The following is a 14,004-nucleotide window of genomic DNA, read 5'->3' as shown; positions in this document are numbered from 1 at the left end:
TGCATCGTTTCAGAGGAGTAGTTTTTCTTCATCAGTCAATGAGAGTTCAGAAAGGTTGATAGTGGCTGCCTAAACTGATTTCTAAATGCATTCAGGTCTAGAAAATAAGTGATCAAGGGAAGAAATAGTTTGTGGGGGCTGAGAGGTTTGAGGATTTATGTGTTGGGTTTTGGTTTTTTTTAAGTCAGCATTTTCTTGCACAGTTAAGATAATAAATACACTGTTTCATGCTTCAGTACAATACATTTAATTGAGATTTCCTCTCCCACTTGCAGTTGCTGAAGTTCAAGGAGGAAAGAACAATTAATAAGTCCCTTGTCACCAATATTTTTCACATGTAGACCAAAACAGGACTTTCCTTTTCCACCTCCAATTATTCAGAAATTGCCTTTTCTCTCTGAAGCCTAAGCAATCTGCAGCTGTGCATAAAAACAGCCCCACTGGGGATGCACGACCCAGCAAGCTCTCTCCAGTCCTCTGCCCCCAGAAGGCAGGAGGAGAGAGGAGCTGGTGGGGCCTCACTCCTCCTCCCTGGCTGAGGGAGCTGAACTGGGTCCCATCCTGCCAGGAAGGTTTGCTTCCCACTGCTCAGCAGTCTCAAGGGGAGGCCTTTATTTGCATCCCACAGCTTAGAAATCCAGGCTCCTCATCCTATAACCGGACACAATAACATGACCTCGAAAGCATTTTGGATAAAGAAAAGAGAAAGTAGTTTGTGAAGAGAGGAAACACCTTTATTTCTGCAGGAAGCAATTACTTTCTCAAATTTTTCCACAGGGAAGGCTGGCTGAAAAGCTTCCAATTACCTATTTCACTGAATCAGTTTCCGGCAGAGTGACAGCTGAATGCAAGATAGATGTTGGGCCTGTCTATATTTGAAATAAGCCAAGGCTTCAGTCCCAGGGGGTTTTTGGGGGTTCCTTTTGCTTGGTTTTTAAGTGCCTTGGACAGATAGTACCTTTCCAAGCAGAGGGTTTACCATTTGATAGGGAAGGTTTGCCAAAGTCACATGAAGACTGATGGCCAGCAACAGCTTGGAGCATGGAGTTCCTGCTGGGGAAGTCAGCAGCACAAAGAAAAAGTGCACGCAAGCAACTGTCTAACAAGACATAGTTATCCATTAACACAAACTCTGACATGGATTAAACTCAAACCCTTCTTCGCACAACTGGCAGCACAGGGACACTATGGGCTATTACCCAGGGATCCGGGGAAACAGTCTTAACATTTACAGCAAGAGCAAAACAGTCAGATCAGCAGCAAACTCAGAACGTGGTTTACCTCAATCTCCCTCAAAAGTTCAGACTGGCCGCATGTTTCCAAATCCTCCAAAGCTTCTCCAAAAACACGCCAAAAACTATCCTCATGAGTGGTCTCAAGGCCATTTTGGCGGTTGGGGTATCTGTTGTAACGTAGGAACCAAACATTGTCAGCACTCTTCTGCAGCAGGATGAAAGCCACGAGGCTACAGCAAGTGTCTCACCAGTAAAAGCAGACTTGAAGAGTCTTCATATACAAAAGCAAACAATATGAACTTTTCAGACAAGAGTCCGAATACGAGACCTCCATGCATTTACTAACGGGGTAAGTGTCCTTCAAAGGAAGAATTAAGTTGGTGTAGTAATGTCAAAGTTCAAAGGGTAAATTAAAAAAAGTGCCTGTAGGAAGATTGTAGGTTTAGGAAGACGCTTTGGTGAAATAGAGAAGTGAAAGAAAAAAGGATGCGTTATGGGTAAACCAGGAGCCTCAGAGACTGTTAGTACAAAGGCTGATGGGATAGAGCTCAGATCTGAGACACAGAACACCTGAGAAGAGAGAGAAAAACACAGAGGGTAACAGACATGGTGAGAAAATGATAAATACATTAGGCCTCTATGAGAGTAAATAATGCAAAGATGTATATAAAAATGATTGCATTGGGCTGGACAAATAAATGCACCATACACAGCCAGCAATATCGACAGTGTCGTGTATAACCCATACAAACCCGGCTTCATTTGCTTTGGGATGGCCAGGGAGCTGAACTGTTACTTTCAGGAGGTCCCTTTTTATTCTGTAGAACAGTCATGGCACTTACAGCCGTGTAAAGATTGCAACCAGATCTGTCTACAAGGAAGGATAAGGAACAGAGAGATCCTCTCAAACTGGTACAAACACACATTAATGTGAACACCCTGTGTGTCTTTCTGGGGGTTCTGCAATTTCCCACCTTGGCAGTTTTAGCATCTGTTATCTCTGACCACAACCCAGGTTCAATTCTCATACTTCTAAAGCAAAGAACAATTAAACTCAGACCCTCAGCACTCAGTTTAACAGGAGCCTCTTGAAGGAAATTTCTCTGCAGCATTAAATCCAGGTCATGATAAACCTACTAATGTGTCATGGGGAGAGACCCCAAGGGGACAGTGACTTGAGAGCAGCCCTAATGCATCTTCCACACATCTTACTAGGAGCTTCATGGATGAGGCTTCACCTCTGCAGCATCTGGCAGCATCTCTCAAGGCTTAATGGTCCTCAGTGCCGCAGATGGGAAGGGATGCATATCCACCAGAGCCACTTAGAATTCTAAGTCAAAACATTTTACTTGAATACAAGTCAAAGAGAGGTTGGCCTCCATTAAATACATAATGACCCCTTGGGCTATTAATAGAGATTTTTTTCACATCTCTATTAACTGCAAAGTCTTTAGTACACACTTTGCTTTCCATCCACTGGTTTAAATGGGAGTCTGTAGCAGGCATTGAAGTACACACATACGCTTTTGCTCCTTGTGGGATCATGGCCTGCCTGGAGAGAGCACTATCTGATATGTCTTATTGCATTTCAAATTTACCCCCCACCTTTCACCAGCTTTTAAAAGGCAGTAGCCTTTACACCCAGCAAAAAGGTCAAAAAAGCACCCAGCAAGACTTTATAAAAACAAACCAAAAATTTCCCTCCAAAAGGAAATTTTGATTCTTTCCCCTTACTCATTTCCTTCCTCTGCTCCCAGGTTCCCAAAGAGGCAAATGTCTGTTCCAGTTACCAGTTTCTTGCCTCCCAGATCAGTGATACAACAAACATGTCCAGGACGTGGATGAATCAGTACAGGCTCACACCACCGGGTCAGGAGGTGTTTCCAGGCTAAAGGTGGTCAAGGGTAGAGATATTTTGTTTTTCTCCCTAATAAAGAGGGCTCAGTGGCATGAACCATTTCACTTGCACTTTGACATCAGGGCTTAAAGCCCTCATTAGGGACACACAGGCTCGGATTTGCTAACTCCAGCAGCAGGTGACCTTGCTGGGAGGGCCACGGGGATCAATGACCTCGGCGAGCAGGCTCTCGCTGCGAGGCAAAACAAGAACAAAGTCTGCGCTGCTGCCAGCCTTCCTGCCAGCTTGGTCATCTTTAAATAGGTGGAAATGGCCATGAGATGTTCTAAGGGGTTTGTTTGGACAAACAAAAGTTAAGGAAAAATAAAAAATAATTTAAAAAAAAAAGAAAAAAGAACCAACAGTAACAACACGACACACACAACTATGGGGACTCTGGAGGATGTTGAGGGGAGGGTTAGTTAGGAAGCAATGAGGCTTTTCCACCATGTGTGGCTCAGCGAGGGGCAGCCTCTGGCCAGGGCAGATCCAGCAGGATTTTCACCCAAAGTGAGGGGCAGCTGCAGCCTCCTCCACAGTCTTGGGAGGTGTTGCAGGATTTCTCCCACACTGGCTGAGCTGGGGGATTAACTCAACCATGGTCCCCTCAGAGCGGCTTTGTTTGTGGTGTTAGAAGGGCCAAAGTGTGATGGAGAGAGACATCCAGCTCCAGCTTTGGGACATTTTAACTTGGACATGCAACCTGCTACTGGTCCTCCAAGAGGTCTTTTGGCTTTGTGGCACTGGGCTGTTGTAAAGCTGCATCCTCGCTCAAAAAGATCTGGCCAACACATATGGGGACAGCCCTGATCATCTCTTCTTATTATATCTGAACTATGAAAATACTGCAGCCTTTTCATGGCAGGACTATGAGACATGGTAAGAATCTGTGGTCCGTGCAGCTGAGACCAACCGAACTCCTGACACAAATGTCACCTGGACATGACAGACATGTTACACCCAGGGTAACTTGGCAGTGTGGGGGTGGTTCAACAGAGCAGATCACCACCTCAATATCCCTCCCCATGGCCGCCTGATGCCAAGATGAGGACATCACTGGCTGCTCCATCACATTTCCATACCCATTTCTCCCTGTGCAGCAACATCCACATCTGCAGATGATTTGCCTTCCTGCCTCCTCCCACCCCTCTGTACCTGCTGGGCTTGTCCCAGTCATCTTCACTGAAGCTTCCATCCATGTAGGGGTAGTTTTTCCTGGGGTCCCCCGGAGGAGTGCTGCTCTTTTGCCTGCTGTGTCTCCATTCGTGGGGATGGAGGGTTATACCTGCAGCCTGAGGTATGTATGTACCTAGGGAAGGAAAACGGGGTGGGGGAGAGTGGTAGAAGAGAGGGTAATACCTCATCAGAAAACCTTGAGCCAAGCAAGCCTCCTTCCCCAAGTCCCAAACCTGAGGTCATCTGGATCGCATACTGTTTCCACTTCAGCCATCCAGAGGGTTCTTCCCTCTTCTTCAACCATTCTTCCTATCTCTTCTTGCTTTAAGCAAAACAGTCTCTCAGAATCTTGTCATAAGGTGCCCCATTTCCCTTTGCTCCTCCACTTCTGGGATACACAGACCTGGGACTACACATACCCACAGATGAAACTCCTACCCCCAGCCAGCTCCAGCCTTAGTTACCTGCTGCTATTTTCACACTGAATCCAAAAGAAATTGTGCTGTTAAAGCCACCACCTTTATATGCAGAAAGTCCTTCAAAGGGTAAAGAGAAGATGCTGCCAAGCCTCACTCAGCATGCCCAACCCCATTGGTTTTGAGGGATTTGGAAGTCTGATTTCTATTAGGAAAAAAATAAATAAATCTTCTTTTAGATTCTGAACTGTCTTTGGGACTTAATGGACAGCACAGGAAAAAAAAATAAAATAAAGTGATAGGATATAGAAGGACAGCAGCAAAGAAACTGCATCCAGAGGAGCCTGACACAACAGCCTCCTGTCAACAAGGGTGATGGTGCTGGGGGTACCAGCTGATGACTGCAGTGTGTTCAGCAGTAGTAAGTGAGGAAGAACCAGGCCTGATCTTGAGAGTTACCAGCCAGTTCCCACAGCTGGCAGAGCCCTCCCCTGCCTTTGGGATCAGCTGGTGCAGGTGCAGAAAACTGCTTCAGGACCATGTGTGTGAAGGGCAAGGAACAAGAAGAAAAACTCTGCTGGCTTGAGAGAAGTGGAGGCTCATCTGTAACACATTTGACAAGAGATCAATATGGACAATTAGGATGAAATAAGACAATTTTTGCTATATTTGTCCCTAAGGACTCCCCTGCACTGTGGTGTCTCACTCTGGACATGCAAATCCAACACTACCAAGTCACAAGATCTCCAGGTCTCACGAGGAGCTGCGTCAACAGAAACCTTCCAAAACAGAGCTTTCTTCAGCAGTGTCAGTGCCATCTGCAGTGGAAATAAACCTCTCAAGTCCCCTGCCCACCTCCTGCCCATTCAACATTTCAGAGAAATCCTCACAGCCTTTCCAAGAAACATTGTACACTTCCATCACATTCTGTGCCAAGTGAACAGGAAGAGGCAATGAAGAAACACATAATTAAGGGAGACTTGACCTCCCAAACAGCTTAAGAGCACTGGAAATACCCAAAGACAATGCCAGCACTTTCTTTGAAAATGCCAAGACCTGTTATTTCACTTAGCTGAGCATTTCCTCTGTGTGTTTTTAAAGGTTAGACTTCTCTGGAGACAGTCCCAGAAAGGGTTTGCCAACATCTTTCAGCATTAGGTGCATTTGCTGCCTGCCTGAGCAGAACAAGGTCCCTGGATGCAGGTCCTTGCAGCAGGTGGGCAGCAGGTTTGACCTGGGCACAGGGTGCCGGGGACCGCAGGGGTATGTACGTGTGCAGAGCTGTCACTTGGGTGCCACTGGTTTCACCTTCTTCTTGCAGGCTAGATCCCTGGGATTAAGAGCCACCTGGTGGCATGTTACCACCAGGCCCAGCACAGCTCCCTTATCCAAACCCTTCCCTGAAGCTGTGGGTGCATCTAAAGCCCACAAGGCTGCAGAACCCAATCTGTAGTTCTCCATTTGGGGTGTGAACCTCAGTCTCCAGGCCCTGTGCATTCCCTGCATCCTGCTTTCCCTGCCTATCCCATGGGCAACCTTGCGTGTCCTTCTCCCTGTCCTCCAGCACCCCTCTTCCCAGTGAGCACCAGCACACCAGCCACCTGCAATTACCAGGGAAGCCAAGAGAGCCCCTGCAGCAAAGGTGCAGCCTGTGGATGTTGGACAGCCTGGCATCAGCCCCATGAACCAGGGCTTGGAGCTCAATTACTCCTCAATTTAGCAGTAAAAGCAATTGCTTTGCTAAATCCCGTGTCCAGCTTGTGTTGACATTCACTTAGATGGAGAAGGATTGCAGCATTATGAAGGCCAGGGGATTCCTCCTTAATGAAGCCTCATGTCCCAACTGCATTCCCAGATTAAGACTTCAGACAAACGGAGGCTGAAGGAAGACACGGGCATGGTGGAAGGGACACACACACACAAAGTGCTGTCCTCTGAACTCTCCTAAGCCAGGGTGCAGTGAGCACAGGCACGTGCCTTGCTCAGCATTTGGAGGTGCTTTGCAACACCACTGCTGCTTCTCTCCCTCTTCTCACATTCTGCTCTGAACAACAGTCTCCTCACCGATTCCCTTTTGCAGATGTGATTCAGGGTTTTGTTTTATTTCAACATAGGCTAACAAGAGCTTACGACACTAAACATGAACTGAAATAACTATTTTCCAGTGGTTCCCTCCAAGTAAAAATCTGTTCCCATGCCTAGAGCATCATCCATCCCAGTTCCATATGTCTGCCAGAAGCCACAGCTGAATAAACCTGGCCTTGAAGATGTGTGTTCATCTGATCACTCACTAGAGAGTTAGAGATACTTTCTTGTAGTATTATCTTAATTATTTTGTTAACTGAGTTCTTCTAGTCACAAGACATTCTTGTGGATTTTAAAACATCCTGAAGAGGATTAATATGTCCTGCGTGGCCTCTCTGGAGAATTAAAAGTAGGCTATGAACCAAGTGCCCTGCTATACAAATGGACAGTGAATACTTTCCCTGATTATGTGAATTATAAAGGTCTGTAATGGTTTTGAAAAGGTTGCAAACAGTTTGGTGCCATATAAACCAGAAAAAATGTGCCAATAAAAAACTAAACCAGATACAGCAACTCAGAGCACTAAATGAGTGAACAAAAACTACATTTTGCTCCTTGCTGGAAGTAAGAAGCCATGCAAATGCTGTCAGACCACAGTCTTAGGCTCACATTCAGTCTCCAGACAGGTTCAGAGGCTCTCCCTGTCTTCACCTTGGCCCAGAGACCCCTAAGAAAACACAGCTCTGGCTTACCTTGGCTTCCATACCCAGCATCAATGCCGGAGCCATCCCAGGACTCCATAGCACTGTCCACACTAGGAATTGTGGCAGCGTATATCTCAGACAGCTTGCTGGTTTTCTGGGAGTCTGTCAGTTCATCTTCAGGGTCACTCACTTCATTTATACTCCCCGGCTTCTTGGAATAGGATTCTGAAACCAGAGCACGCCTCTTTAGCAGGCAGGAAGAGCAAGCCTCAGGGAAAGGCTTATGCTGACACGGGAGCATGCCCAGGTACTCCAAGTCTTTTGAAGAACCTTCTTAGCTCTTCAAAAGTAGCTGAGAAAAGCCTGTTCAATAATGTTGAAAGGCTTTCAGGCAGTGCTGGTATCTCAGGCTGAATCAAGAAAAAATGCCTGAGTTTTTAGCACATGGAACATAAGGAGCAACCAGTGGGGATTTGACAATTCCCAAATATGAGAGAGTTGGGACCTAATCTCAATTCACAAACGCATCCTCTTCTGTCTCTGTGAACAGCCCTGCCCAGAGAAGTGTTGGCCTTTGCAAGCCATAACCCACAGCTTCTCTGGTCTCAGAGAACCTCTTTTTACTCAGGTTAGCAGTCCTTCCAGCCAAATTGCTGCTGGCATGATCTGCCTTTGGGGACAGGACCCAGACAGTGCCAGGGCAGCACCTAGTCAGGGTGCTGGCTGCAGATTTCTCAGTGAGATTCCAAAGGCAACGCAGCCTGGTCCCAAACTACAGCAGCTGAAGCTTTAGCCCCTTTCAACCTGGTTTCAGTTCAGGGCTAATCACCACCTCTCCAAGAGTCTCCCATGAAGTCTCACAACAATGGTGGAATTCCTGGACCTGGTATTTTGAGGCTGAATTTCCTCTGATTAGTGATTGGAAAATGGAAGTCTGAATGTGGGTGATGAAGCTTAGACCTTCCTTTCCATTATTTTAGTAATAATAGGCCTTATTATCATTATATCAAATTCCTTTTCAGGCAAAAGCTATACAAGTTGTCTCAGCACAAGCATTTCTTTGTGATGAATATTTTAAAGTCCTTGTTGATTAGAAATCATGTTAGCCATCCACACCCTGGATCTCTGACTCATGGAGGCTGGGATAAAAAGCCCTCTTAAGGTCCACATTTGTCAGTGAGGACAGATTGCCAAATAAAGGTTGGTGTCCTGAAGGTCCCTATTTTCCAAGTATTCAGAAGATTGCTCACCATTATTAACTCAAGATTACCTTGAAATTTCAATTACACTTGCTTCGTTCTCAGAATGATTAATTAAATCATTAAATCTCCAACTGGCACTTGCATGTCAATTATTTCAGCAAGTGGCTGTGACAATGCTAAATGTCAGCAGGGGGTGGAAAGAGTGTTTCAGACCAAGGATCAGGCCACTTAGCTGCAGGGAACAAGACTGGAGTTTCCTGAGGAGGACTTAATTCCCCAGTTCTACCCTCTATTTGCTAAGTCACCACACCCTGCCTGGGCTTCCTCCATTCATAAAACAGGAACATTGCCACACGTTTGCAAACTGCCTTGAGATCTACAGAATTGTCCAGAAGCAGGACAGACATCCCATCAGCCACACATGCTTGGAAGCACCGTGGCCGCTGGCTGGGTAGGTCCAGGTAAACCTAGAGGCTGCAGGAGAAGGGCACAAACAAGATAGAGAATACTGGGTGTGGGGAGAGACAGAAATGCAGCCAGAGTGCACCAGCTACTTTCTGAATTTTATGAGAAAGCCTCTGTTTGGCTGTGATTACACAGCCAAGGAGAAAAGTTTCTATGTTCCTTGCTTTCTCCAATCCCCACTCCACCCTCTGAAAGAGTGGCCTGCCTGTACTAAGCGTGCTCCTGCTCCTCGATAGTGTGTCAAGAACAGCTTCAAAGCCACAGGGAGCTTGTCAGGGAAATTAGAAAGGAATTTCTAGAGTGAAGGGAGAGGCTTTGAAAAATCATCTTAGGACCCCAAGCCAGGAAAGGGGCACAAAAGATTTATTGCCAAACACTTTCAAAAAGTTGAATTAAAGGTGGGTTCTGGTTTTGGTTTTGTTGGTTTTTTTCATGGACTCTACCAACTTAAAGTCTCCTTGCTCATCTTGGGGGTGACACTTTTAAAAGTATCTGCAGTCTTCTACTTTCAAAAGCAAATGCTGCTTCAGCTCTGTGTGAAACACCCACACAAACAGGGAATAGCACTAATGGCACAAGGTGTCAATCTGAAAAAAAATATTATAGCAAATAAACCCGCTGTCTGATCTCTTCCCAGTACCACAGAGAGCCCCTGGGTTGCCTTTTAAAAAAAAACAACAACTGTGAGTCAGAAGTGAAAAAAAAACACCCACATTTTCCCCTCTGTCTCCAGCCAAAAGGAAAGCCAAGGAAAACCCACAGCGATACCTGCTCCATCACCTGGCGTCCCTGCTGGGCTGCACCTTCACCCTCCCACCCCAAACAATGCTCTCCAACTCACTCTCCATCTGCTTCTTGATCTTCAGAGTGACTGTCTCTCCTGCCATCTGCAGCAGGTGAATGGCCTCGCTCAGTGGCTTCCCCTTGAGGCTCACGTTATTAATGGCTAATATCCGGTCACCAACATGGATGGCTCCAGTTCTGGAGAGAAAAAAGCACTGTTAGAAATTTCAGAGAAACAATTTGCCTCTGCAAGACAGGCCATTAAGCTGTTCCTTGAATCAATAGCATTTTAACTCTCAGTGCTTTCAAGTATGTCTTAGTTTCCCCTTGCTATTGCTATACACCCTTGATTTCCTCTCCCTCACCACTACCAGGACTCTGGGTGCCCCCCACACCTTTAACCTGTGCATACACACACAACCAGGCACAGAACATATGCACTCCTTGGATCCCAGGGCCCTCAGGAGCTGGGACTGCACACCAATTTACAGTCAAAACTCTTCAAAGCAAGGGGGTCTACTTGCTAAAAGCACAAACATTTCCAGTGTGTGATGCTCACTGGTTATCACACATGGAACTGAAGGGCACATTCACAGTGATGGAAAGAAATTATGAAACAAACCTAGAAACCCCTTGAAAAACAAAACTAAACAAAACCAAAATGGCCCAACACTGATTGTGTGTACTAGCACGAGCTGAAACACTTGTAGATCAGTTCATGATATGTTGAAAGCTCACCCCTACACAGCTATGTCACTGACTTTCTCCATCAGGACCAGCACTCTGAAAGAGGTTACTGTGTTTTATTGCACAGCCATGTTCCAGCGCCGCCTTCTGCTCTTGGCTAAATAAATCCTCAGGCTTCAGAAACAGCCAGGAGCAAGCTAAGAAGTCATGGCAATTCTCCCCCTTCTCCTCCATCCTTCTGTGTCTGCCCTCAGACAGGGGCTCACTTCAGCTCTCCCCACATTTGCTGCAGCTCTGGGAAGAGCAGGCAGGACAGGATGTATCCATGGCCAGAGCTGGCACCTGAGGCAGGAGCTGCCACTCTCTCACCGAGCTCACTGCACCCCTGCTGCAGCTCCCTGACAGCAGAAAGCAAGAGCAGCAATCCTCTCCTCCTCCAGCAGTGCCTCGAGTTTTAGCTATCAGGAACCTGTGCGACTGAGCCAGAAGGAGATGCAAATCTGGACTGCAAGATCTTTTTGTCCATGGCAAGGCAATATGCTTCTTTCAGGTTACATCTCCAAACTGGGCTGCAGAATCAGGATTTGATACATTGCCTCAGGCACAACAGCTCCTTGTCTTTCCCCAAAGTACAAAACTTTTGGAGACACCATGCTGTGAAACATCTACTATAAGTACATCAAATTGGGAAATATAGCCAAGCAGCAGGCAGGACTGTTTTTGTTTCCTGCTGCTGTGATACTTGGGCAGTGCCTTGACGGTCCCATCAGCCACTAGATGTCCATCTTGTCCCATCCACATCAACCTGAAAAAGCCCGCAGGGAAAACTTACACAAAACCAAACAAATTGCAGATCAAAATGATACCAGAGTATTTGTTTCAGCTGCATGATTGAAAAAAAAAAAGAGAATCAAGCTTAACTGCTGGCAGTTAAGAGGAGATCCTTGGCTGGCTGCAGTGGTTCAGCATCTGAGGGCCTCCTGCTGTAGCCCTGAACCCAGCATGGAGATGCATCTCCTGTCCAAGACACCAGCCCCACCACCCTCCTCAGAACAACGTGGCTGCTCTGCAGAACTTGTGAAAGTCCCTCAGCAGGGAAAAACACAGAAACAATGGAAAAGAAAGGTCTTTTCTTCAAGGGGGAAAGGTAAATAAAAGTCCAGTCCTCTCATCTGTGCATCTCCAGGCACCCTTGTGAGGACAAGCAAACAGAAGACAAGCAGGACTAACAGAGAAAACTGTTTCTAGCTAATAATCCTTGTGCTTCTACATCCTCACCAACAGTCCTTAATTCACCTCAAACAGAAAAAAGCCCAAGGAGTTGCATGCTCCATGTGCCTTCTTGCTCAGAGGACACATGCAAGAGCAGAATTGATCAGCAGGTTAAGTTGCAAGGTGTAAAAGGAGCTGCACTGGATAAGTGGTGGCTGCATAGTTGTGAAAGGGATTTACTTGGCACATGGGCAGGGGCACCATCCCATCACCCCTCTTCCAACATGGGTTGGTGCTGAGCACTTCTGGACAAAAACCCTCCTGCAGCCACCCCCATTTACTTAACCAGGTGGCACTACAGGAGGCTGATCAGACACTTAAAAGTACTGTTGGAGAACAGGAACCAGTACACCTCAACAAGAAGTGAACAGTATTGTTCAGGCACACTCCCTTTCCCAAGAAGGAAACAAGGGCCATGGCCCAGGCTAAAGACACCTACAGATACTGCAGGAGGGAAAGAAGAGACTAACATGGGAGAGAGCCACCACTCAACACCAACCTAACAGCCTGAGCTGCTTCTCTACATTTCCATAGGATCAGACACATACGAGGAGAAAAATGTTCAAGGTCAAGATAAAACCCAGATCATCTGAATCTGAAGCTTTTTCAGCTTAGACACCCTGTCACCTGCTGTGACAGACTCATGACAGATCCTAGAGGACATCCTGCCTCCCCATCATCAAGCAAGCAGCCCAAGCTGCAGCACAGACCTTTATGACCTATATGGGGCCAGCACTATCAGATGCTGGGCTCTGGTGCACCCTGTACCAGCACTGCCGGAATACGTCCTGTGCTCCAACAAAAGCCAGGAATAGCTTCGGGTTTAAATCCTGTCCTTCAGAAACCCATCCCACCCTTCAGAGCCTCCCTAAAGGTGCCTGTGGCACAGGGAAAGGTAGTGACTGCAGGAAAGGGACAATTTTGGCTAAAACCAGGACCACCCCTCTTCCCTTGACAAGGTTGAGCCAATCCCTTCTGTTACTCTCAGGAGAAAAATATGTCCCATCTCAGCAGAAAAATATGCACCTTTCCTGCAGGCAGCCTTCATCTCAGTGCTCCTCACCCTCCCCACAGGAAGCCAAGATTACCCAGAAATTCCCCAAGCAGCTCCATCCCTAGACTGCACCCCACTCTGCAAAGGTGCCATTATGTGTCAGTCCAACAGGGAACATACTGAATGGCTCCATCACTCTTCTCAAAAGGCTCTTCCCTCCTCCCTGCCTGCCAGCTCCTGATCAAAATTCAGTAGTACTGCAGCACTCGCCCGCACTAGGTTTCTCTGGAGCAGTCACTGATGTGTATCTGAATTTGAAGGAAGAACAGCCATGGCATTGCAAAAGGATCTGAGAGCAGCAAGGGTGCAAGACTGTCTTCTGAGCCTGACAGTGTTTGGGCTTTCTGTCCTTAACCTCTCCCATGCTGGGCTGCAGGTGTAGTGCAGAACTGCTGTGCAGAGAAAAGCTGGATACCCTAGAGCTACTCTTTTCTAGGGGAAAAGACAGTATCCTACAGTGGCAAGCAGTGATATAAATCCCCCAAGGAGAAGAACCACTCATTACTAAGTCCATCCCTCTGGGGATGTCCTGGGAGACACTGATGTTCTGCTTTTTGTTCCAAGGGAAAGGAATGGAAACGTGCAGCAGCAAGCTTGAGGAACCCAGTGCAGGACGGGCACTGAGCTGTTTTACAGGCCAGCTAAGAGGGAGTGTGGCCTTGAAACAGAAAGCACCAGAAGGCCAGACCTGCTGTCAAACATCCCTAAGGTGTAGCACTTTACACCTATTTGTTCAGGGTTTTTTTAGCTGCTGTTCTGCCTGTCAAGCAGCACAGGGTAAAGCAACCCTATAAGAAGTATGAGTCAGGGCTGCTGAAATGATCTATTTACAAGTCACAGCTACGGTATAGACAGATTAATTAAGATACAGTGTATGACTCAGTTCCACCTTATATTCTCAGCAATGTCCTGATCCTTTAAATCCCACACATGCACATATATTCAGCCACAGGCACACACACAGTCAGCCTCCCCAGTTGCCAAAGGTAAATCTGCTCCTATATTTATGCAGCATAAATGTCTGCTGCTTGAAGCACACCAGCCCTGCACTGAGACACCTCCATCCGTAACAGACTAACGACCAGCAA

General features: G+C 46.8%; 1 protein-coding gene across 4 annotated transcripts in view; it reads right to left on the bottom strand.

Moving 5' to 3' along the window:
* Positions 1-14,004, bottom strand: part of GRIP2 (glutamate receptor interacting protein 2) — a 264,451-nt gene that overhangs the window by 9,002 nt on the left and 241,445 nt on the right. For 3 of the 4 annotated variants that reach the window (XM_051627487.1, XM_051627488.1, XM_051627489.1), the window contains 4 exons: positions 9,962-10,101; positions 7,502-7,678; positions 4,288-4,441; positions 1,282-1,402 (listed from right to left, as the gene is read on the bottom strand). In XM_051627487.1, the coding sequence (XP_051483447.1) occupies positions 1,282-1,402; positions 4,288-4,441; positions 7,502-7,678; positions 9,962-10,101 (592 nt within the window). Of the gene's footprint in view, positions 1-1,281; positions 1,403-1,424; positions 1,806-4,287; positions 4,442-7,501; positions 7,679-9,961; positions 10,102-14,004 lie in introns of those variants that run through there. The other variant, XM_051627490.1, reaches the window with a different exon arrangement.

This window comes from Apus apus, chromosome 9 (assembly GCF_020740795.1).
Source record: "Apus apus isolate bApuApu2 chromosome 9, bApuApu2.pri.cur, whole genome shotgun sequence".
NCBI lineage: Eukaryota > Metazoa > Chordata > Aves > Apodiformes > Apodidae > Apus > Apus apus.
The sequence above is the reverse complement of the archived record's forward strand: the minus strand, read 5'-3'. Positions and strand labels throughout refer to the sequence as shown.